Source organism: Neophocaena asiaeorientalis, unplaced genomic scaffold (assembly GCF_003031525.2).
Source record: "Neophocaena asiaeorientalis asiaeorientalis breed wild unplaced genomic scaffold, Neophocaena_asiaeorientalis_V1.1 scaffold40, whole genome shotgun sequence".
Taxonomy (NCBI): domain Eukaryota; kingdom Metazoa; phylum Chordata; class Mammalia; order Artiodactyla; family Phocoenidae; genus Neophocaena; species Neophocaena asiaeorientalis.
The window spans coordinates 1582524-1605755 of record NW_020185335.1 but is presented as its reverse complement, the minus strand read 5'-3'; the positions used below and the strand labels follow the sequence as shown (position 1 = coordinate 1605755).

General features: G+C 43.5%; 1 protein-coding gene across 6 annotated transcripts; it reads right to left on the bottom strand.

The window, feature by feature from the left end:
- Positions 1-590: 590 nt before the first annotated feature.
- On the bottom strand, positions 591-18083 carry ZNF821 (zinc finger protein 821). Of its 6 annotated transcripts, none has more exons than XM_024735793.1 (9): positions 17810-18077; positions 17104-17166; positions 15604-15721; positions 14183-14297; positions 7112-7237; positions 4463-4608; positions 3633-3737; positions 2302-2468; positions 591-1540 (listed from the first exon to the last, which is right to left on the bottom strand). In XM_024735793.1, exons 4-9 carry the CDS (start codon positions 14220-14222, stop codon positions 886-888), a joined length of 1239 nt encoding a protein of 412 aa, XP_024591561.1. In that variant the 5' UTR covers positions 14223-14297; positions 15604-15721; positions 17104-17166; positions 17810-18077; the 3' UTR covers positions 591-885. The 6 variants fall into 6 exon arrangements, with proteins under 6 accessions (XP_024591561.1, XP_024591563.1, XP_024591564.1 ...); XM_024735795.1 differs by having other exon boundaries at positions 15604-15691; XM_024735796.1 differs by lacking the exon at positions 17810-18077 and adding an exon at positions 17725-17774.
- Between the last annotated feature and the right edge of the window lie 5149 nt (positions 18084-23232).

Sequence of the window (23232 nt, the reverse complement as noted above, 5' to 3'; positions counted from 1 at the left end):
TTGACCGCTACTGACCTGAGCTCTCATGGCACCTTAATTCTGGATTTTCCTCAGTGGGTTTTATTATCCTACCTTGGCTCTGAGGAATAAATAAAAAGATGGGTTTTTACCTCTTCTCTCAAACATGAGTTCCTCGGCACTATGAACCTTAATATTGCAGCTATTTCTATGAATGTATTCCTGAATGCAACTGAGTGCTGTCTAGGGTAGAATTTTTAAAAGTTTGGCAGACTGGGAAAAGTAGCTGGTACCTGGTCCAAATGCGTCATCCTCTTTAGAAATGCCAGTTATGAGGGAAGGCGTCTACTTCTGAGTTTGGAAAAGGAAGCTGGGTTGAAAGAGCTCTTGGGACCACAGGTGATCTTCATTAGTGTTGTGGGCATGTACCCTCACAAAGTCAGCATCGGTTCTTCCTTAACGTCATTAACGTGTGAAGGGCCAAATAAGGGATCTCTGCCGGGAGAGCCTCTGGTGAGGAGCACCCTCCCTCGGAAAAAGACAATGGCTAGACGTCCCTGCCTGAAAACTTCCATCCATGTCTCTCCTAGATTTGCTAGAATGAAGTCGAGAGAAAAGCAGGAAAGGGCCAGTAAAGATAAAATTAATTTATTAGCCCTCACAACTCCGTGGGGTGGGTGTGGGCCACACTAGGGCCCCAGAGTCCTATGCTCATGCCCTGCAGCAGTGGGCTGGGGAGTCAAGGTGTCTGGAGTGCCTGCTCCCTCATCCAGAGCTGCCTTGAGCTGGGTCCCTCCTGACCCCATCATCCTGCTCCCATATGCAAGGGGTACACAGGTCCACCTGCAACAAACTCGGGCCTGCCTCCAGCAGCAAGGACAGGACCCTGGGGACGGCTGAGTGGGAAGGCAGGCAGGAGGGTGTGGTTCAGTGCAGAGAGCTGCTGTTCTGCTCTTCAAAGGCCATCTTGCCCAGGAGCTGGCTGTCCAACTCCACCCCACTCACAGGTAGCTGGAAGAAGTTCATTTCGGCTGCTAAGGCTGCCATGGCAGAAGGGTCCTGGCCAAACTGAGCTCGCAACATCATGTCCATTTTCTCCAGCCTCCTCTTGAGCCGCTTGGCCTCCCGCTCCCGGATGAGCCGGGCCTGCCGCTTCTCCGGGGTTTCATTGGCCCGCTTCAGCCTCATGGCCTCCCGATCTCGCTGCAGCCGGCGTGCCCGCTGCTCGTCTGTCTCCTGCATGCGCTGCAGGCGCTTGGCTTCTCGGTCCCTCATGCGCCTTACCTCCCGCTCCTCGGGGGTCTCATTGTCCCGCCGGCTCTTCTTGGCTGTGCGCTCTCGTTCCAGCCGCTGCAGCCGGACTTCCAAAGGCTCGTTCTGTCGACGCAGGGCCCACTTGCGTACACTGGGGGTCTGGGCTTCTAGCAGTTTCCGGTAGGCAGCACAGTTGTTGCACACAAGCAGAATTCCAGCAGGGTACACTGGAGGACTAAAGGCAATGTCCTTCCCCTCAGCACTGGAGGGGCCCTCACTGTGGGCTGGTGGTAGGGATTCCATATTAAGGACTTCAGGAAGTTTCTCACTGGAAAGCAAAAAGTTTAAATGGTTAATGCCACGGTCTAACAAGGCTCGGGTATCCAGCCCTGACTTACTCTGTCCTAGCAGGCCAGCTGCTCCAAGTTCACCACTAGGGGTCAGTATGAGTGCTTGGGAGACCTCCTCTACCTTTCCACCCTTGCCCTTCTTTGGGCTAGGTTGTCTACCAAGTCTTAAAGCCCACCTGGAGTTAGGGGCTGAGCCAACCACCATAGCAAGCCACCAGAAATCGGATGAGCCCTTACAACGTGCAGTTCCATTCAAGCCGGACTGATGGTGTTTGTAGGAACTGTGCAGGGCAGTCCTCCCTGAGGCGGAGGCTGCCTTCAGGGGAGGTCCAGTCCACTGGCTCCACCTCCTCCCAGCCGACCCTGCGTTGTACACTAGCAAATGGGACTCAGACACAATTTACACAGTTCCAGTCTTCCTGGGACACAGTGGAGACTCTGTCCTCACATTAGGGTCCTCTCAGCACCCTGTAACTTCTTTCTCATGAATGGTCTTGGTCTTCCCCACATCTCTTTCTAGTTGAAGATATTCTGATCGAGGAAAGAAATAAGAATTCATTTCCCTTTGAGGATGTCTAATGGAATGGACATATTTACTAGCCTCATTACTTGTATTTACAAAGAGTCAAGAGTCGGTTCCCTTTGCATTGCCCATCTCTAACCTTCACTTCGACTTGGGAAAGCAGAACCCACACCCAGTAATTTGTTCCCAGCACAGAGGGTCAGTTGCCCGGCTAACCTGTTAAACGTGGCATGGCTAGTAAAACGGGCTCCACACACAGCACAGTTAGACCGCTGGTCCTCCGAGTGGATTAAGAGGTGGCGACCCAATGACCCGGGGGAGCTAAGGGCCCGGCCACAGACAGGACACATGTAGCTCTTGGCGCTCACCACTGCTGCAGTGTGCTGTAAAAGAGAGCCTTAATCTGTCAACTCACACCAGCTCCAGGACAATCTGTACCCACTTAGGAACTACTTTCTGGGAAATGTCCCCTTTCCTTAGTGTTAGAACAAGGACTTGCAACTATTCTCCCTATCTAGCACCTGGAAAAGTAAGAGTCTCTTGTGTTAAAGGGCCTTCAGAAGGGCAAGGCCATCCAGACCATCACTCAGATTTCATTAGCTTGAGTTCTGACTACGTACTGGGACACGTGGCTGGCTTGGGGGACAATGGGACTCCATAGCCTGAGAAGAAGAATTGCTCAGGATTAATTTCTCACGGCCTGCTTGCCACATGCTGTGTAGGTACAAGTGCATTTTTTTGTGTGTGTGTGCGGTACACGGGCCTCTCACTGTTGTGGCCTCTCCCATTGCGGAGAACAGGCTCCGGACACGCAGGCTCAGCGTCCATGGCTCACGGGCCCAGCCGCTCCGCGGCATGTGGGATCTTCCCGGACCGGGGCACGAACCCGCGTCCCCTGCATCGGCAGGCGGACTCTCAACCACTGCGCCACCAGGGAAGCCCACAAGTGCATTTTAAAGGAGCACTGAAGGTCAAGTCTAGAAGCTGGATGGAAAGACTGATATCCAAAAGGTATTTAAATGCACTGCCTTTTCTTCAGTCTTTTAAAATCAGTCTCCTGAAGAAATGCTTCTCCTCATGAACCAATTATTTTTATGGTAAAACTCAGGCTGCCATGTGTGTTGATGAGATACATCAATACAGAGCATAAGGCACATGTTCTGCGACTGGGTCGGGAAAAAAAAGGAAACAAAAGTTTGTCTAGTTCTGATACCCTGGTTTACACTATCTTTCTCCAATACTTCAGAAACACCTATGTTAACTCATTTTTTCTTCTTTAAAACAAAGCCCAGTTTCTATTTCACTGTTTTAAATATGTCTTAAGTAATTTAGAAAAAAAATGATACTTAATTTTCACAGTGTGTCTGCCTGGGAACCCAGCACATATTCACTCAACATATCCCACTTATTCTCTACAGTAATTTTCTGAGGATTGGAGTGGAGTCTTGGTGGAAGCAACAACCCAAGGTTCTTTCCGGGCTTGGAGGCAAAGGCTACACCAGTTGCTGGCGCCCGTGTTCTGGAGCATGCGGCTCCGCACGCCATACCTGGTACACATGCGCAATCAGCTGCCCCCGACTCCCACAGTCCAGCTGGCAGAGGGGACACCGGCAGAGTCCAAGTGAGGGGTCGGAATTCAAATTCTCCGTGACCTGCAATTTAACAAGGAGGCAATTCGTGAACACAGTTTACCAGTCTCTTCCCTGCCCCTTTGAACACAGTTTACCAGTCTCTTCCCTGCCCCTACTTCTTTTAAAAGGGTATCCTGTTAAAAGGAACACGACCTCTTATCATATGTTATTATTAGGTTCCCATTGTGGGTCGAAGGAAAAAGTGATAGGGGAAAGGGAATTAAATTTGCTCCCATCTTCATTTTCTCCAAGGCTTCCTGCCATGAAGACACAGTATTACTCCAGAGAGAGCTTATCTTTTTTTTTTTTCCCCCTAAGGTAAACTCTGTAGAGAGAAGATCAGCTTTCCCTACTGCCATGCCTCTTGCAGGAATCCTTAGGAAACAGTTTAGTGAAAAGATGGCACCTCAGTTAATACTTTGACTGAAATTTGCAAGCATATTCAAGAGTACACCCGAGGAAGTCAACTAATAGTTCTGCAAAGACGGATGTGCTGCTGGGAAGAAGTGGGGAGCTTTAGGAAGAAGAGCTGTGTGGGAGTGAAGTGATATGTGGGTGGAAAAGGAAAGCTGGGTGTGAAGAGAACTGTGTGTCTGAGGTTTGGGTAACTCATGTTGGGAAGGAAGACAGGCTTCATATGAAGCCCAGGAGACCCTCAGAGGCAAGAGTGTTACATGTGGAAGAGAGGCATCTTGGGCAGAGAAGGGTAAGGAGGTTCCCGGACTCAGGAGCCATTTGTCACTTGCCTCATGCTCTACCACACTGTTCCCACCAACAGGCTGTTCTGCATTTTCTAACTCTTTTTCCACTTTGACCACCCCTCCGTCTTCCTCTGATGTATGGGAAGAGACTTCATCTTGTGTGGTCTCCTCTTCATCACCCTCACTGTCACCTGGAACACACAAACTGGTCACTTGTTCTGATTTTTGCATGAATACATCTTACGTTGCTTTCCACCCTAAAGTTTGCAGCTAAAATGGAAAACATTCTCAGATCTTCCATAATATAGTTTGTATCAGGGCTTATTTGGGTACAAATCACATTAAGTGGAAGCCAGCTATAATTGTTTATATTGCCATATACACACTAAAGAGAAAATCGGAGGCAAAACTGTATTGGAAAATGGTTATTAGGTCCTGTATATTATCATAAAAATGGTAACTTCTTACACAGCGTTCCCAAATATCTCACACTTTCAAATCACACCTCCTAAGCACCTCACACCATGCTCATTCCAACACACCACTTCTGACTTACCAATGCTTATCACTGACTTTATTACTTACTTTTCTCCATAACCTCCCTGCACAATTTCTCCATGGTGTCACATACACTATTCTATTCTCAGACCCACTAATCTGTTCTCTCCCAACAAACCCCAAGGCATGATTACAGAAACACCAACAAGTTTTTCTTTCCTCTTATCAATAAAGGAGGCAGTAGGAAATTAGGTAAAAATGTCACTTTATAGGGAAAAAGCTCAGTACAGTGGAAAAGTTAGCACAGCAACCAACCTCGGGCATTCTGTCGTGGTATTTGAGTCACAGCGTTCTTACCCTGCTAGTAACTCAGCATTCTACGTTAAATAAGTCCATTGTTTCTGTTGGTTCTTTGGATTATCTGATGGATTATTGAATGCATCAAGTGGAGGGAACAGGACATTCTTTACTTTAGGATGAAATATAATTTCTCCTGGCTAAAGAAAGAATTGATTTGTTTTAGTTCAGGGTGCAAGATGTTGCCGTGCAGAGGTCTGCCTGTGGCTAGGGGATCTGCAAGGTTTGTGTGTGCTGATTTCTTTCCTCTATTACTTACAAAATTGGAAAATAAATGATTTTTAAAAAACACAATAACATAGGGAGTTCTTTCTGAAAGGAAAAAAAAGTGCTAGTACTTTGAAGATCACAAGAGGAAGCCAAACCTAGGGAAGCTGTCAGACTCCAGTCCCATCCTAACACCACCTAGATCCTGGACTCCTGGGCCTGACTGTCAGCAAGAGAAATACAGGATAGAGTTTCACCAGGCTCTCAGCATCAGCAGTGAGACTCAGCTTTCCTAGCTAACAGTGTGCTTATCTTCTCTCTACTATCCCTTACATAATTTCTAAATCTACCAAGAACTGGGCAAAACTGGTTACATTCCCTTTCTTCAAAAGAAAATCTAACCAAATCATCTGCTAGTAGATACATGTGTCTCTGTTAGATACTTCACTTGGTTGGTGGACTGGATTTGGGCCCTGGAAAGATCTACAGTACGCCTTATTCCTTGGTCCAAAGCTTTAGTGTGAATCCATCTCAGTAATAAGGGTTGGCACAGATTAAATCATACTATATTTTCTCACCAGCTTATTTGGAATACTTGTAGTCTAAGACAACACTGTATCAAACACTTTTTGTAATTCATCAAAAATCCAAATATATCTCTCTACTAGAAAGGTTAAAAAAAGAATAAGTATGCCATGCAGAGGGATGATGCAACTTTTCCAGAATGGAAACCTATCAGACTTCTATAGATATTGCCATTCCTACCTATTACTCAAACTGGTGGCTCCCACAGATTTTCTAGAAATATTTGGTTCACTTTTCTGTACCTGAGCAATTACTCGCTAAATTATTATTTTTATTGCTAGAGTATTAGTTTAAATAGAAAATGTAGTTCCTGGAAGGTACAGAACTCTCTGCCTCTTCTTTCTTTTACAACCCCGAACATGGAGAAAAATCAGAAATGTCAATATGAATCGACACTAATAATAACCAATATCAGATGGATCAGATGTGGAAATCATCCTAGGAAATAACACATCTCAAAGTGTATTTGTTCAAGCAAGTCACAGAACAGACAATCCATGAGGCTCAACCAGTTACCAGCCACTGTCTTTTCAATCTCTTAACCAAAGGGATCTACTCAGGACTTGGTGTGGGAAGACCTCGACATTAGCATTTTACATGCTGCATAATCTCACTGGTAAGCAAGTCCTCTTATAAAACATTAAAACTGGGTCCTCAAGCAAAACTTTCGTTAATACCACTCTTACATTTTATTAATTATGAATAAACAGATCCTAAGAGACAGGGATTTTTTTCTTTTCATTTGACCTAGCCCAGGGGCTGCTTGAGCACTCATTATTCCTATGCCCCTGTCTATCACAGTCATCACAAATCTATCTGTGTATGGCACTATGCCAAGTACTGCAGTCCTTGAGTTAAAAAAACCTGTTCTCTCTCTGGACAAACATATGCCCATACACCTTAGAACACCTTTGGGAACACTGAGGATCCACAAATCTCCTTCTTCATGTCTTCCTCCCAACCCCCATGCATAATCCCCAGAGCACACACACTCTGATAATTCTTCTCCCATTGCCCTGAGTCATTACCAGAAGGTGCAGAACTCACTGCTACTGGAGTCCTGATCTCTTAGTTGTTGGATAGCTTGTCGCTGACTGCCAAGGTCTCCAGGAAAATCAGTTTTCATCATCGCCTGGCGGGCTTGCTCTTCTAGCCCAGCAAATACTTGATCCCCTGGTGGTCACAAGGAAAAATAGTCAGGCCACCAACTGGGCAGTACATCCCCAGGCAAGCTGGTTGGAAAGTCAGACCATTCAAAGGTAGGAGACAGGCAGGTACCCTGTGGTGGGGTCATTCATCTCCAAGTCAGCTTGTTGCCTCCAGTGGTTTCCGGGCACAGCTACTCTTCTTGGGCAACAAGCCAGATGCTCTAGAAAGCATCATTTGCTTCTCTTAAATCCTCCTAATATTGACTCCTTTTAAAGGTGATCAATTGCTACTTTACCAATTTAACATCAAAATCTCAATTCTATTTATAACCTTCCATCAGGACCGGGGAGACAGAGGCAAGTGGCAAAGTGATGGAATGAAGATGGGGCAAAAAATCTGGGCACAATCTCTGAATCTCAATGTATTAGCAATATGGTCCTGATTCTGTCTGCCTCTGACTATAAACAAGTGCTTCAAATAATCCAACTGAAACAGTATCTATGACCCCATCTTTCATCCATTCTCCTTACAAGACGTACTCTAGAAGTTCTTCCTTTACTCTCTCACATCTATTAGAATTAGCCACGAGCAAATAAAAAATAATGGATTAAAAGGAAAACAGATAATATGTGAACTCATTTCTGCTGAGGAACAAACTTCCTGAAACATGCCAACCAATTTGCAACAGGTAATATTTCATCTAGTCTCCTTGGTTTAGTGTGGTCTTTTTTCTTTTTTCTTCTTTGTATGCAGTATCCAAAAGCCCTGGACCCATCCTTGATTATGCATTTACTGTGAGGAACTCTGCCTGGGATCTGTGTGGTTATTGAAGAGTTAACATTTAAGTGCTCTTTTATTTCCAAGAGGCCAGGCATAAGGAGAAAAGAGAATTGGGTTTCTTGAGGTTTCCATTATCTCAGTCAGAGTGGAAACTACAGTCCCCATTCTCCAGCCACCAAGAGAGAATAATAAAAAGCCCTAGTGAAATGTCTGACAATAGACCAGGCGCTTTCTTAATGAAGAGAGAGAGGAAATTAAACAGGCTCAGGTTCCGAGGCTGATACAATGATGTAGGAGGAATGAACTGGTCAGTTGACCTGTACAACTAGTCCTTGGGCAGTGAAAGAACTGATGTGAAGTAGGCTTCATGTGATTCATTTAGGTATTTGTTCAGCAAATATTCATTGAACATCTACTATATGCTAAGTGCCAAATGCTAATAATAGTGATTATTTGGCACTTCCTAGTTCCAGGCTCTACGTTAAGTGCATTATAGTTACTACCTCACCTTAATTCTCTGCAAAACTCTATGTGGTACGTATTACTATCCATATTTTACTTAGGAGAAAACTAAGGTCTATGGTGGAACAAAGTATTCAGACCCCAGTCTGTCCAACCCTTAATTACCATATTTTTCAGTTGCTTTCTAGCAGAGTTGTAAACAGAATTTTAAGGGGTTCATTAGAGCAATTTTACTGAAAACAAACGCTTGTCTCTGTGTGACAAGAATAGCTCTGATCCTAGTGTGTTACCTTCCTACCATCAGAAACTGATATATACAACTCAAATACCAAAATAATGTTCTCAAGGCCAAGACTGACGGAAGGAACCATCATTTTTATGGTTCTGATTCCATGTGATGAGTTACCATGCCTGGGTTAGAGTAATATTATGGCTATTCTGACTGACACTATGAGTGGGAATAGAGGTGCTAAGAGTCCAAGTGTACTTCTAGCCACCCAGCCCTCAAGTAAATGAAAAATAACCTGCTTTAAGTCCACTTTCATAATATTCAGGATGACACACTGGATATAAATTACCACTAGGGAGAGCAAAAAATGAATTCTGTGTTATAGCGCCTCCTCTTCCCTCTTTGCAGGAGTAAAATATTTAATTTCTCCACGTTGGTTCCTCTGTAACCACAAGACCATGGCTAACTGGAATAGTTACTGAATTCTTCTGGGTAAATGCATGTTTTTGGACCTGGTGGCTGTGGGCAGATATGACACTAAGGAACAAGTTATGTACCAGCATATAATCATCAAGGGCAGACCATTCTCATCAATGACATCTCTAAAGAAACCTATCCAGAAACCAGCTAGGTTTATAACATACTAAGAATCTACACTTCCCCCCCTTTCTTTTTTTTTTTTTAATTAATTTATTTTATTTTTGGCTGTGTTGGGTCTTCACTGCTGTGCGCGGGCTTTCTCTAGTTGTGGCGAGGAGGGGCTACTCTTCATTACGGTGCGCGGGCTTCTCATTGTGGTGGCTTCTCTTGTTGCAGAGCATGGGCTCTAGGCACACGGGATTCAGTAGTTGTGGCTCGCGGGTTCTACAGCACAGGCTCAGTAGTTGTGGCACTCGGGTTTCAGTAGTTGTGGTGCATGGGCTTAGTTTGCTCCACGGCAGGTGGGATCTTCCCAGACCAGGGATCAAACCCGTGTCCCCTGCACTGGCAGGTGGATTCTTAACCACTGTGCCACCAGGGAAGTCCCCCCCCTTTCTTAATGGGGAATCACCACTGTATTAGAAGGACATCTATAAAGATATGTAATTTTCAAGATCAGCTAGTAATTCAGTCTAGTCTCCATCAAACTTGAGCTAAAAATTTATTCCTATTGAAGCTGTCTAAGTATTTCAGCCTTCACAGAACAGAGAAGAGTCTGTTCAATACAGCTGCCCTATCTAGGACTTTTGGGAGCATTCTCACCTAGGATAGTTGGGCTATTCCTTTTTTGGCAGTTTGGAAAGAAAAGCTATGCTCTTCTATTTTATTCCATTCCTGACTTGGGAAAAAGGCTAAGGTAAACTTTACTCCTTAGGGCTATTCTTATTTAAATACCAACATAAAGCAAAATATATAAAAACCATAAGGAGGGATTCTGGCAGACCTCACAGAAAAAGATATGTGAAAGATCTCCCAGTAGTCACTATTCACCTAATCCCTCTGACTGTCCAGAATTATCCTTTCATAAGAAGGTAGTGATAATTGCTAAAAGTATGTCATATTAACTCAAGTATAATGTGATCCATAGAGATACTAGTGATTAAGAAGTGTTATACAGTTGCCTGCTTTTACAATGTAGCAGTATTATTTCCTTCTATCTTGAGACTGTTGGAGTAGGTTAAAAAAAAATCCTCTGTCTTCTAGATATTAATGTAGGGCAACCATCTTCTTTAACATGGGTATTTATTTGTCTATTAATAGTTGAGAAAAAGTCATCTAAGTTCAACAGTAAAAAGCAAGGTACTACCTCTCCTTTTTGTGGTATGAAATCAAGATACTGTTGGTCTGATTTGGCTAAGGTTTTTTAGACCAGGTAAGAACAAAGCCATGCAAACAAGCCTGTAGAACAGATGAGAAGCCTGAGATGAAAGTTACTGGAAGACAAAGATTTTACAATTCTCTTTCTTGAGTCTTTGGTGCAGTTAAATAAATGCAATGTCTGGCTGACTTAAATTAAGTAAAGCAGCTGAGACATATTCTAAGAGAGCAGATGCCTAATTCAGAATAAAATGAGCTAGTACTGGGAGTGAGGCACTTAGGATTCCTTTTCTAGCTGACAGTCTCCGTAATCCGAGGTGCTATCACATATTGGGAACAGAACCATTTACCTCACAAGGATGCTAACAATGAATGAAGACAAAACAAACTGCACTTTTTAGAAGAGAAGGGACTTTAAAGGCTTCTTTTTCCTACTTCTCTGTAAAAGCTGAAAACTTTAATTGAAGTTGAAAGTTTTTAGTCTCATATATAATCTGAAAACAAAAGTCTCTTAAGAAATGGAAGTTTTCCTTTACTTAGTGGTTTGCTTGGTACAAAAGCACCAAATGAAAGTGTGCAAAGGATTGTATTTTCAACCTCTCTAGAAACAGTTACAGAAATTTGTATTCAGAAGGGGGTGAGATGAGGAAGGAGGGAGGGAAGAGGTCTACAGAGATTTCAACCCATATGCACTTCCTCTGTGACTAACAATTCTGGACTTTTATTCCAAAAGCTCTGCATCAAGTCTATTAAGGAACTGGGCAAAACACAAGAGTCTGCCTGGACGACTCTGGGTAAAGGAGAGATCATGACGGTAATTTAGATACAGAGACAATCCTGAGGAAAGCCAAGTATATACCAGAGCAGCCTGCCCATTGACTTCTAAAGTGGATCTGACAGATGCTGCCAGGCTACAGCAATGGGATTCTTAATATATTCTTTTAGGAGCTGCCTGCTACACAATCCTCTTGTTCCCAGAAGGCAGATCTAATGGAGCTCAGCCATTACTTTGCTCAAATGCCACTGGCTTTGACATTTAAGCAAAGCTTCTGCAGACCTTCCTGCCTCCCAGACCTTGAGTTCATTCTGTTTACTTTAAATAGATGAGCAGCATTAAATTCAATACATTTGATTGGTTCTATTTCACTGCAAGGGGTTAGGAGACGCACGTGGTCAGAAGACTGAAATTACCTATTTCTACTTGGCATTATTGTGGGCAATGAGAAGATGACCTTGCAAAAAATGTAGGACCAGCTTCAGTCCCCAAATAGTAAATAAGTAGAAGGTCCTCAGAGACCAGCAAATCTGTGTCTTTCTTCTTTCTTAGTCCATCATGTGAGATGCCTTCACAATTCCCTGCCCAAATGCATCACTGAAAACAGCCCCTCCCTGCGGGTCTGCTTTTTAGTTGCACCGAACATTTCTGTTCACGGCCCTCTTAATGGTCACCACTGCAAAGTCCCACCCGGTCCACCACAATACTACAAGTTTCACTAGCTCAACTCTAGAAACTGCATTTCTGCAGTTGCGGATATGATATTCCCTCCTTCTCTGTGGTCTGTTTGTCCATCTGTTTTCCAACTCCAGTACCAGTTCATCTTGGCTTTGACTGATTACGGTGGGAGGAGATGCAGCTATCGACTTATGCTATGTGGGCGCAGGCACTGGCCACACAAGCATTTACTAGCTTCCCTGTACCTGATCATAGTATCATCCCCACCAGCTACTTTCCTCAGTCTCTTTGGACAGGTGGCTTTTAGAGGTAAATGCCCAACTCCAGTGATTGCCTTATTTGTGAACCCATCACTCTACTAAGAGTTCCTTTCCTGCCCTGCCTTCTTGGGGTCACATCTGTGTCTCTTCTCAATATCCACCTTCAACCAGAGAGGAGAAGACAATCCTTCTGAACCTCTGTGTTGTATTACCTATGGTAGAGATACTTCATTTTATCTCTCTTGAAAATCCTCACATTCAGGCCCACTAAATTTCACTGTTTTAGCAGCAGTTTCTAAATCCTTCCTGAACCACTCACCTTTATATTAGGCAGCCTTCCATATCCACCTACTCCAGAATACACTCCTAGAAGTATCCAACTTGCGCTGTCTTATAAAACTTTTCTAGGACTTGAAGAATTAATTGTATATGAAAGTTTGCTACCCTAATCTCATTTAATCTATAAAATGCTGAAGTCCTCTTAATTCCTCTGAACCTACTGTTTTCTCTTCTACTTTTGAAATTACCCAATAAAATAAAATAAGGTACATACTGTCTGGCATACGGTATGTTTTTAATAAATTTTAATCCTCTTATATTAACTCCATGACTGATCTATCCTCTCAAATGTAGGTTTTTTTCCTTAAAAAAAAACTTTCATATGTTATACCACTGAATTCCCTTCAAATTTTGCTGTAGTCAGTCCTCCATAAGAACACGGAGCTATCTGTCTCTTTTTTACATTTGAATGAGGATGCTTATCTCCCCAGATCATGGGAAACTGGTTAATTGTCTCAAATCTACATAGATATATTAGTGTTAATTTAATAAGGCACTTTTGAAAACCCACTATGAGCAGTGCTAGAAGTAGAGAGGGATAGCAGGAATTATATATGGGACATAGTGTCTGCCCTCCAGAAATTTACAATTCAATTACTAAAATAAAACATATATATGAACCTGCTGAGAAATAAGGCAAGGCAATAGTGCATAGCTGGTTCTTGTTACCAGTCTCTTCTTCATGTGATCCATCCCACACACTATTCTGTAGTCCCAAAACACTGTATTCTGAATGTCACTACATTCTCCCTGCTTAAAAACCTTCAGTAGCTCCTTACAGTCAGGATGAAGCGTGAACTTGGCCTGGCCTTCGGGCCTCTACAATGCAGAGTTAAACGTCTCCAACGTCATGTTCTATGGCTTCTGGACAAATGCAACTTCTGCTTCATACAAAGTCTCCTTGTCCCCTGAGCATACCATGTGCATTCCCTCTTTGTTTCTTTGCTTTCCCCTACCTGATTTTACCCTTCCTTTCCTCTTTTTTTAAAGAATCCACTTTCTACCTTCCAAGGTCCAGTTCAAGTTCATAGTCTAAGGCCTCTTCCATCAAGCATTCCCTGGCTATCTCAGTCCATGGAGCTCTCTCCCTCCTCTTTTTTTTTTTTTTTTGGCCTCAGGGCATGTGGGATTTTAGTTCCCCGACTATGGATCAAACCCATGGCTCGAATCCGTGGCCCCTGCAGTGGAAGTACAGTCTTACCCACTGGACCGCAAGGGAAGTCCCTCTCCCTCCTCTTAATTTCTGTAGTACACACAGTCTGCAGCATCCCTATTTGGCACTTAGCATATATTATCTTGCTATATGCCCATCTATCTATCTATCTATCTATATATCTGTGGCTACGTTATAGTCTTATATATCTTTATATTGTTTTACGGCCTTGGCATCTAGCACAAGGCTTTGCACAGAGTAGGAATCCTATAAATGTTTGTTAATGTGAATACTAAGGATGAATCAAGAGCACCTATTCCTAAGACAGGTTTCTAAGACCTCCTCCAGCATAGAAACACTTTAAATCCATCATGTTTGACACCTTTAACCCTTTTTTCTTCACAAATTAGCGTGAGTCGATCACCTAAATTCAGATTACACTTCCTTTCCAACCCTCAGGGTTCTCAGGTTCCAGAATAAAAAGCCCAGTACTCACAGTGAACTTTATTTGGATTTGTCTGTTTCCGACGGGACATGTTTCCCTGATCCAAGAGCTCTGGCTTTTCCCAGTTTCACGACTGGATGTTACTACCTCCTTGCAAGGTGCTGACCTACAAAAAAAAGGATAATGTTAGCACATGTCATTTTGCTCATAAATTATACACAATTAAAAGATGAGAGACTTTTTAAAATAGTTTTTGAGTATATATAGAACTCACCAGTTATAAATCATTGAACTTCTTAAAGAAAGAAAGAAATGAATAAATCTCTAGCACACTTTAAGGTCCCAAGAAGTTTCAGAGAGAATTCCAAAGGATTTAGAGAATTCCACTCTAAATCCAACTCTGGAATCCATAATACTGTTAAGTGTTCATGATGAAGCTCAGAGGGTAGAAAAGGAAGCAAAAAAACTCAGGCAACCAGCGTTAGAAGCACCATGGGCTCAAAGGGATAACCCTCATGAATTGTAAAAGGAAGCAAAGGAAGCTAAACAGGGTGGCAGCTCATATGTCACATGCCCTCTGGAAGTCAAGCCCTGCAATCTGCACCAATGAGAACCTCCAGATGTTTTTTTCAAGAAGTTATCTCTCCTAGAGGTGACGAAGGCACCACATCCCTGTGAGACAAGAAATATCTCAAAACTTCTGGACATCTGTAAATGAAACATGGGAAATAGAGCCTCTACCTAGGGATGCAGGCACAGTGCTAGGCACTGTGGATGACAGGGCACTAAAGCAAATCAGACTTCATGTTGAAGATGGGCTTTTACCAGAAGAGCCAGGTGCCATACACATTGTTGGGTACTAATTCAATACCTCAATGTGGAACATCAACCTGACCCTGCTCACATGCTCCCGAGTGGTGGTCAAAGTTAATAACTTTAGTGCCTCTTCTCAATCCAGCCTCTTGTAGCAAAGAGTGGGAAGAACAAAGAGAAAAGGTCCCCAAATGAGAAGTGCTGCAGAGACATGCACCTGCTTCCCTGAAATAGGAGAGAACAGATACTTAAGCCTAGAGGTTCCTGGTTAGTTATAAGAAAGGCTTTCCCAGCATTAAGTGTTGTTAGAGAGTCCGAAATGGATTAGTAGTGGGGAAGCTGTGAATTTTCTTTGAAAGACAGAGTGAATAAACAGACATAGATTAAAAGGAGATATTCTCTTTCCTACCAAAGATGAGAACATGGATCTGGTCACCCTCTAACTTTTCTTTCAGTTCCTGCCTTCTCAAATTGTACTCACACTAATAAGCAAATATAAAATTGTAGTTTATTGCCTTAAGAGGCATTATGAGAGGCTACTTACTACCATCTACACTTTGCACTCCAGTTAGTGAAGACTCACCTCCTGTATGCCAACTAACTCCTCTATGTAGCTAGAAAGGACCTCAGACCTGTAATCAGATCCTGCCTCCCCTTACCAAAAGAAGAAAGAAACCGCAAATGGCAAAGACAGGCCTCCACAGGAAGTGGCAAAGGAAGCAGCTTTCAGGCAGTCTTCTATCATATCTGCATATCAAACACAGTTCTTTTTCAGACCTTTAATTAAAAAAAAAAAAAAAACAAACTCCAAATGTATACAGTAAAAATCAATTTTAAGGTAGTATGTTGAGTGCTAATGCTAATGAAACGTGTTCTCTACGTTCTGTTTGTGTAGATCATTTCTTTCTAATCAAGTAGTTATTTTACAAATTGAAGCAGTGAATGAATATTACACTTTGGATCTTTTCCTATAAGTCTGTGGAATCACAAAGTGGAAAGCTGAATGAAATGCAGGTTGCCTATCATTTTTTTCTCTAAAATTTGCAGAGCTATAGCTCTCTATTGTATAAGGAAGAAAATGAAACCTTAACTAATCTTTAAATTTTCTTTCTATTATGATCAGAAATTGAAACTGTGAGATGAAGGTAATAAAGATCCTTCTGAATGAAGGCCAAATAATATGACACAGGCTCTGTTCAGATCATCTTGGTGAGGCAACAGCTCAATACTAAAGCTACAAGTCAGAAACAGAAATCAACATCTGGCATATTTAAAGCACCAGTGTCCACTGCATCTCACAATCCTCCTAGTGGCCAAATGGGGAACCAACCAGATGGTACCCAATGGGACTTCACACCTGAGGGATTAAGGGGAAAACATAAGCAAATACTCTTCCTCCCTCAAAAAAAGAAAGCCTGTGGGGTCGTGGACTCTTGAAATTAAGTAAGTTAATTAATTATGTAATTAATTAACAATAAAAAACTAGCACTAGCAGATAACATTTTTGACTGCACAACAAGATCTCAGAGGTTAAACAATTGTTTTATAGCAGTAAAAGCTAATAAAATCCATAGACACATTGCCGTAAAGTTCACTAACTCAGTTTTACTTTCAACACTGCCTCAGTTCCCAAGCCTGAATCTGAAACCGATACAAAAATGTAAATGGATAGCCTGAACATCACCATCTGGAAGAAAAACAGGATGGGAAGAAAGGTAACCGGTGAGATTCAGGTCTACAAGGGATTCTATTTAAAAAGGGAGGCAGTTTTGTCCATCTTTTGTTTTTTTCGGTACGTGGGCCTCTCACTGTTGTGGCCTCTACCGTCGCGGAGCACAGGCTCCGGACGCGCAGGCTCAGCGGCCATGGCTCACGTGTCTAGCCACTCCGCAGCACGTGGGATCTTCCCGGACCGGGGCACGAACCCGTGTCCACTGCATCGGCAGACGGACTCTCAACCACTGCGCCACCAGAGAAGCCCAGTTTTGTCCATCTTTAGAATGAGGTTAAGAATACTTGGGAGCGGGGCCAACGTCTCCCCTTAACACTGTTCCTGCTCTCCCACAGGTGTTAGGTTGCAGCTTCCAGGACACACCACAGACTTTAGCAAGAAAACACGGGTGAAATCCAAGCTTTAAGAAAAGAGGGTGCACTCCCACCTCCAGTTCTGGTGCAGTTCCCACGGAGCAAAGTAAACTCGCCTGAATCCCCGGTATCTGTATCTGCCAAAAAGGAGAGGACAAGAAAGCTGGTCACGTAGCCGCCTCACAGTTCACCCTGTTCCCTGGTGTATAACCAGCCGAGACGGTCCCTCTGGCTTCCTGAAGCATGACCACAGGTAGATTCCCGGGAATTATCAGACAAGAGCCAGAGGTCTTCCGAGGCGGCTCAAACCCTCAGACAATACAGTCTTCTCAGAAATCTAAATTTAGAAGCCCTGCGAGAAGGCGACTCGGGACTGACACCCGGGTCGGCGCCCCCACGCCCATCCTCCCCCTCCCCCAGCTCCAGCCCAGCCTGTCAGACGCCCGGGCCGTCCCGGCGCTGCCCGGCTGAGCCCGACCTGGGCCCACGCGGGGAGGGCGGCGACGCGGACGCCCCTCCCGTGCCCGAGACCTCCAGAGGGACGGAAAGTGGAACAGCCGCTGTGGGGAGCCAGCCCGGTCCGGCCTCGTCGCGGGAACCCGGGGCAGGGGGAGGGTCAGAGCCAAGGCGGCCCCCGCCCCCCAGGCCAGAGCGAGCCCCTGTTCCCCTCCCCATACACAGACTGACAAAAGGACCGACAGCCGGCGACCAAGGGAGGGGGCGAGGAGCCCCTGCATCCTCAGCCTGGTCCCGGAGGGAAAGAGTCGGGGGTCTTTTTACCCGGCGCCTCGGCGCTCCGCGGCGCTCCGGGTCCCTGGGCCCCGCCTCCGGACAGACGGACCCCCGGACAATGGGCCCTGGGCCGCAGCTCGGGCCGGCCGGGCCGGGGCTCTCCTGGACTGGGCCCCGGCTGGCAGAGGGCAGCTCCGGGCCGAGCTGGTGGCGGGGAGCCGAGGGGCGGCGCTGCAGACGGACAAAGCCAAAAGCAGACAGACAGACGGAGGGGGAAAAGATGGCGACGCGGGCGGCGGGGGCGCGCAGCTCGCGCACCCGCAGCGAGTGGGGCGCGTGCACGAGTCTCTCCTATCCCCCCCTCCCCCCTTCGCAAGCTTCGTCCCCCTCCCCGCTCCCCAGGCGCGCGCCCGGAGGCATGGGCGGGGCTTAAGTGGAGAGGGGTCCGGGGAGGCAGGACTTAAGGGAGCATCCAATCACAGACATTCGAGAGGGGCCTCGCCTCGGTTCTCGCGCCATGGAGACCACCGAGCCTCGCACCCTCCTAGGTCTTCTTCTGGTCCTGTCAACTCCTCAGCTCCCCTATGCTCTCCTGAACCTTTAAACTCTACCCTGACTGTCAGCTCTGATCCTGGCTTCCTACCCCACCTTCGAGTTCAGCCACAAAAACCCAAATCCCCCAACCACAGCTCCACCGCAGGCTCCCCCTCTCCTTAGCCCAACCTCTTCCCCTTCCCCCAACCCAAACCCTCTTCCCTTCATTTCCCCACATCTCACGGTTTCTTCGGTCCCCACGGCGTTTAATGTGACCGAGATCTAGGGGCCACGGACCTTTGTGGGAGGGGCTAAGTTCGGCTGTCAGAACCTCAGAGGAGAAAAATCTTTAGCTTCGTTTTAGACATTTAAGTCTCCAACATGATTCTCAACTAATAAAACAACAGTAGCTGTAGACCCTGGGGCATAGAATTAATTTAGAGAACGGTAACTTGTGGCACTGTTGCCACTTAAGGGGCATTTGGGGCAATTGAAAGTGGTTAGACTCACTTCCTAATAAAACACCTCCTTCCCCTCTCATTGTCCCTTTCTATTTCCTCACCGCTTTCCTTCCTTTCCTCTAATTCTCTCGTCTTGTAGAATGCCTAAGCCTGCCTTTGACATAGCTCACTTGGAGAAGTAGGGCATGCGGTGGAAAGATGGGATCTGACATTAGAAGATCCAGCTTTGAGTCTGCTGCTGACCAGCCTGGTTACTTTGGGCAAGTCACTTCCCTATTCTGAATCCCTGCTTCCTAAAAATGTAAAATGGTTAATAATGTAATAATTCCTGGTCTCTACTCTCATAGGGTTGTTGTGCTGATTAAGTAAAATGAATATATGAAAGAGTTATGTAAACATCCCTTATGATCACTGGCCCCACAAAGGTGGAGCTAATGAGGATGCTGATCATTGCTTATAAAACAAGTCTTGGTATTTGCATAAAGCGCTCTTGCAAAATGTCCTTTCCAGAAATCTCTAACGAGATGATATCATTGTCTGCATCTTATGTTTAATGTGAGAGGATCTTGGTCCTTCACAATTCTGTGGTAAATGGCTCATTCATTCATTCTTTGTGGCTGGGATATGAGGTAGGAATTATTCTTTTTTTAATAAATTTATTTTATTTATTTACTTTTGGCTGCATTGGGTCTTCATTGCTGTGCACGGGCTTTCTCTAGTTGTGGCGAGCGCGGGCTACTCTTTGTTGCAGTGCGCAGGCTTCTCACTGCTGTGGCTTCTCTTGTTGTCAAGCACGGGCTCTAGGCACACGGGCTTCAGTAGTTGTGGCTCGCGGGCTCTAGAGTGCAGGCTCAGTAGTTGTGGCGCACTGGCCTAGCCACTCCGTGGCATGTGGGATCCTCCCGGACCAGGTCTCTAACCCGTGTACCCTGCATTGGCAGGTGGATTCTCAACCACTGCACCACCAGGGAAGCCCAAGGTAGGAATTATTATTGTTTAACTTCAGTTAAGGAAACTTTTAAATTTCATTTAAAATTTTAATTCTTGGGTAGGTAGCCAGAAAATGGAATATTCTCAACCAATCAGAAGGTTTTTAGTCAGTGTAAGAATGCAAGCTGGAATAAGCACTGGCTTTTGTACTTAACAGTAATTCTTGATGAGTTTAGACTGAGGGATACAAAGATGGCTTTATTATGTCACTTTAAAGTTGATGTAGTTGACATTTTCAACATGACAATAGCTAGCAGGTAAAGTATTAGGAGAGAGCCTCCAGTGAAATTTCTTGGCTTCATCAAATAATAATGTGTAATACTGGGCGTCTTGTTTCATCTCCTTGAGCTGCAAATAAAATGGGATCATAATAATGCTATCCTTAAAACCTTCATGTGTCCTAGAAATGCCTCTGAGGTGTTGTGATTCAGGGTTATAGTCAAATAAGGCAAAAATCATTAAATAAGGAATTAGTTTATTTTTGCTCTCACCTAAACTTGTTCTGGAGCTACAAGACTTTTTCTTTAATCATGGATTTTTTTCAGCTTAATTTTTTATTTCTACTTTTCCGGTCTACTCATGGATTTATGCAATTATTTTGCCATTTTAAGTATCTTAACTTTCCCTTGAAATATCCTCTGGTTTATATTATATTATAACAGGTCTACCAAGACCCTGTTAGGGCTTTACATTACAACAGTATTGGTAGGGTAATTTAAAGAACTCCGCTTAAAAATTTATTATGATATAATTCACTTACCATGAAATTCACCCTTTTTTGTTTTTTTGGGTTTTTTTGCAGTACGTGGGCCTCTCACTGTTGTGGCCTCTCCCGTTGCGGAGCACAGGCTCCGGACGCGCAGGCTCAGCGGCCATGGCTCACGGGCCTAGCCGCTCCGTGGCATGTGGGATCTTGCCGGCCCGGGGCACGAATCCGTGTCCCCTGCATCGGCAGGCGGACTCTCAACCACTGCGCCACCAGGGAAGCCCATAAACTTTTGAGCTTATATTTAGAATCTAGAGTTATAAGTTTTCATTTCTTTGAATTCATTTAAGGAAAAATTACGTTTTCTAGGATGATTGCAATCATGATAAATGTCATGAAAAAAATCTGATTTGAGAACTCTCTTTTGATCTGTGAACCCATATCAGATCAAATCACAGTTTATAACTGTGATTTAATGCATTTTTCTTTTTATTTGTTGATAAATTCAATATACACAAATTGAAGGTAAAACAGGATGCAAATTATTATGGAAATATGGACATATGAAAATTATATCATGTCAAGTCTCAAGATCTGGGTTCAAGATCTGATCCTGGCATTTATTGCTGTTAATCTTGGATTGCTCACTTTACAGCTCTAAGCTTCACTTTCTTCCTGTAAAAACTAATAGACATTTCTGACCTACAGCTGCTTCACAGGAATGTTGTGAGCCTCAGACTGAGGTCATGTGCTTGTAGGTGCTGTAAATTGCAAAATGCCATGGAGATGTTTAATATTTGTATATAGTCCTAATTATTGATGTTAATAAGTTCTCTGAGGAGTCATTTCATAGGTGCTCTAAAAACTGCTCTTGATTTTTTTCTAGGCCTTAGGAAGATATCCAGAGAAGTTTCTATTTCGTTCTATAATTTCTAGCCTAAAAGCTTTCTGAGACTTTCCCCTTTCTAAATGTTAGTACTTTAAAAAAAAAAAAAAAAACGGCAAATTACTCAATGCCCATCATCTTTCCCTTCTCTCTCACACAATGTGTAATACTTTCTTCTATTGCCGGAGTCAGCAAACTTTTTCTGTAAAGGGTCCAATAGCAAATATTTGGCCCTTTACAAATAGGCTTTGTGGGCAATATAAGGGTTCTGTCACATGTTTTTCCCTTTTTTGGTTTTGTTTCTTTACAACCTGTTAACAATGTAAAAAAAAAATTCTTATCTGGAAGGGCTGTACAAAAACAGGCCTGACTAATTTTGTCCTACAGGCTTGTAAGACTCTTATGTTATTGGGTTTAAGTATTATATCAGGTTTTAGTTACAGCCACTAGTTATAATTGTGTACATAAAAAAGAGTTACTGGTTAGTTAACCAAAGAATGTTTTGTGTTAATTTTTATCCTAAGAGCAAAACAGGATTTTCAAGTGAAACAGTGTGAGTCAGTTTGTTTCTTTGGATTATGTTTAGCTTTGATTGAAACTGGTCTATTCAGCCAGGGATAGAGATAACTGTTTTGAATAATTGGCTGGTTGTGGTACAATTCACATTGATATGTTATCGGATCTAAATAACTAGATGGGACAGGACACAGGTGATGATTGCTGAATCCAAGAAACTACTGAGTTGGAAGCAATTTTTCTAAATGAATCATGTCATTTTTAGCAAGACATGGACTCAATGACACTTTTCTCTCATCTTTACTTTCATGGTTTGTTCAAGGGTGCAATAATGTCAAGGATTCCAAAAGTTATCTAAACACACTGTGTTACTGAGGGCATGGGGAAATAGAAACTCTCATACATTGGTGGTGGTGGTATAAAACAATACTTCCTCTTTGTAGGGTGATTTGGCAATATCTATCAGCATTAAAGATATACCTACCCCGTCACCAGTTCTTCTGCTTCTAGGAATTTATACCCAATCCGTACAATCCATATAGGCAAATATCTAGTCATTGCAGCATTGTTTATATAGGCAAAAAACTGGAAATAACCTAAATGCCATCAATAGAGCAGTACTTTAAAACTATGGTACACATATACACTGGAATATTATGCAGCTCTTTAAAAGAATGAGAATTATTGATAACTACTGATATGAAACAGTCTCCGAGATATGTATCTTAAAGCAAGTTATAGTACTAGACAAGTTACAGTATACAGTCAGCCTTCCATATTGGACAGTTCTACATCCATGCATTCAATCAACCTCGGATTGAAACCAGTGGGAAGGAAAATTCCAGAAAGTTCCAAAAAGCAAAAATTGAATTTTCTGCTCACTGGCAGCTATTTACACAGCATTTACGTTGTATTGGGATGATCTGAAGTATACTGGAGAATGTGCATAGGTTATACACAAAAACTACAGCATTTTATGCAAGGGACTTGAGATTTTGGTATCCTTGGGGGATCCTGGAACCAATCCCTTGCTAATACTGAGAGACAACTGTAGTATGTATAGTATGCTACTATATGTGTAAAAAAAAGACATTTATACATATAGTTATACATGCAGATAATATCACTGGAAGGATTTTGATAGCATTAAACATTGTCAGACACTGTTCTAAGAGTTTTTCATAATTAACACATTTAATTGTCCTAACAACTTTATTAAGGTAGGTGATATTATTCCCATTTTACAAATGAAGAAACTGAAGCACAGAGAGATTAAGTAACTTGCTCAAAGGCACGAGAATCTGGTAGCAATGGTTATTTTACTTCTAGAGCAAGGGACTGAAGGACTAAGGGTCTGAGGAAGGAGACTTAATTTTCA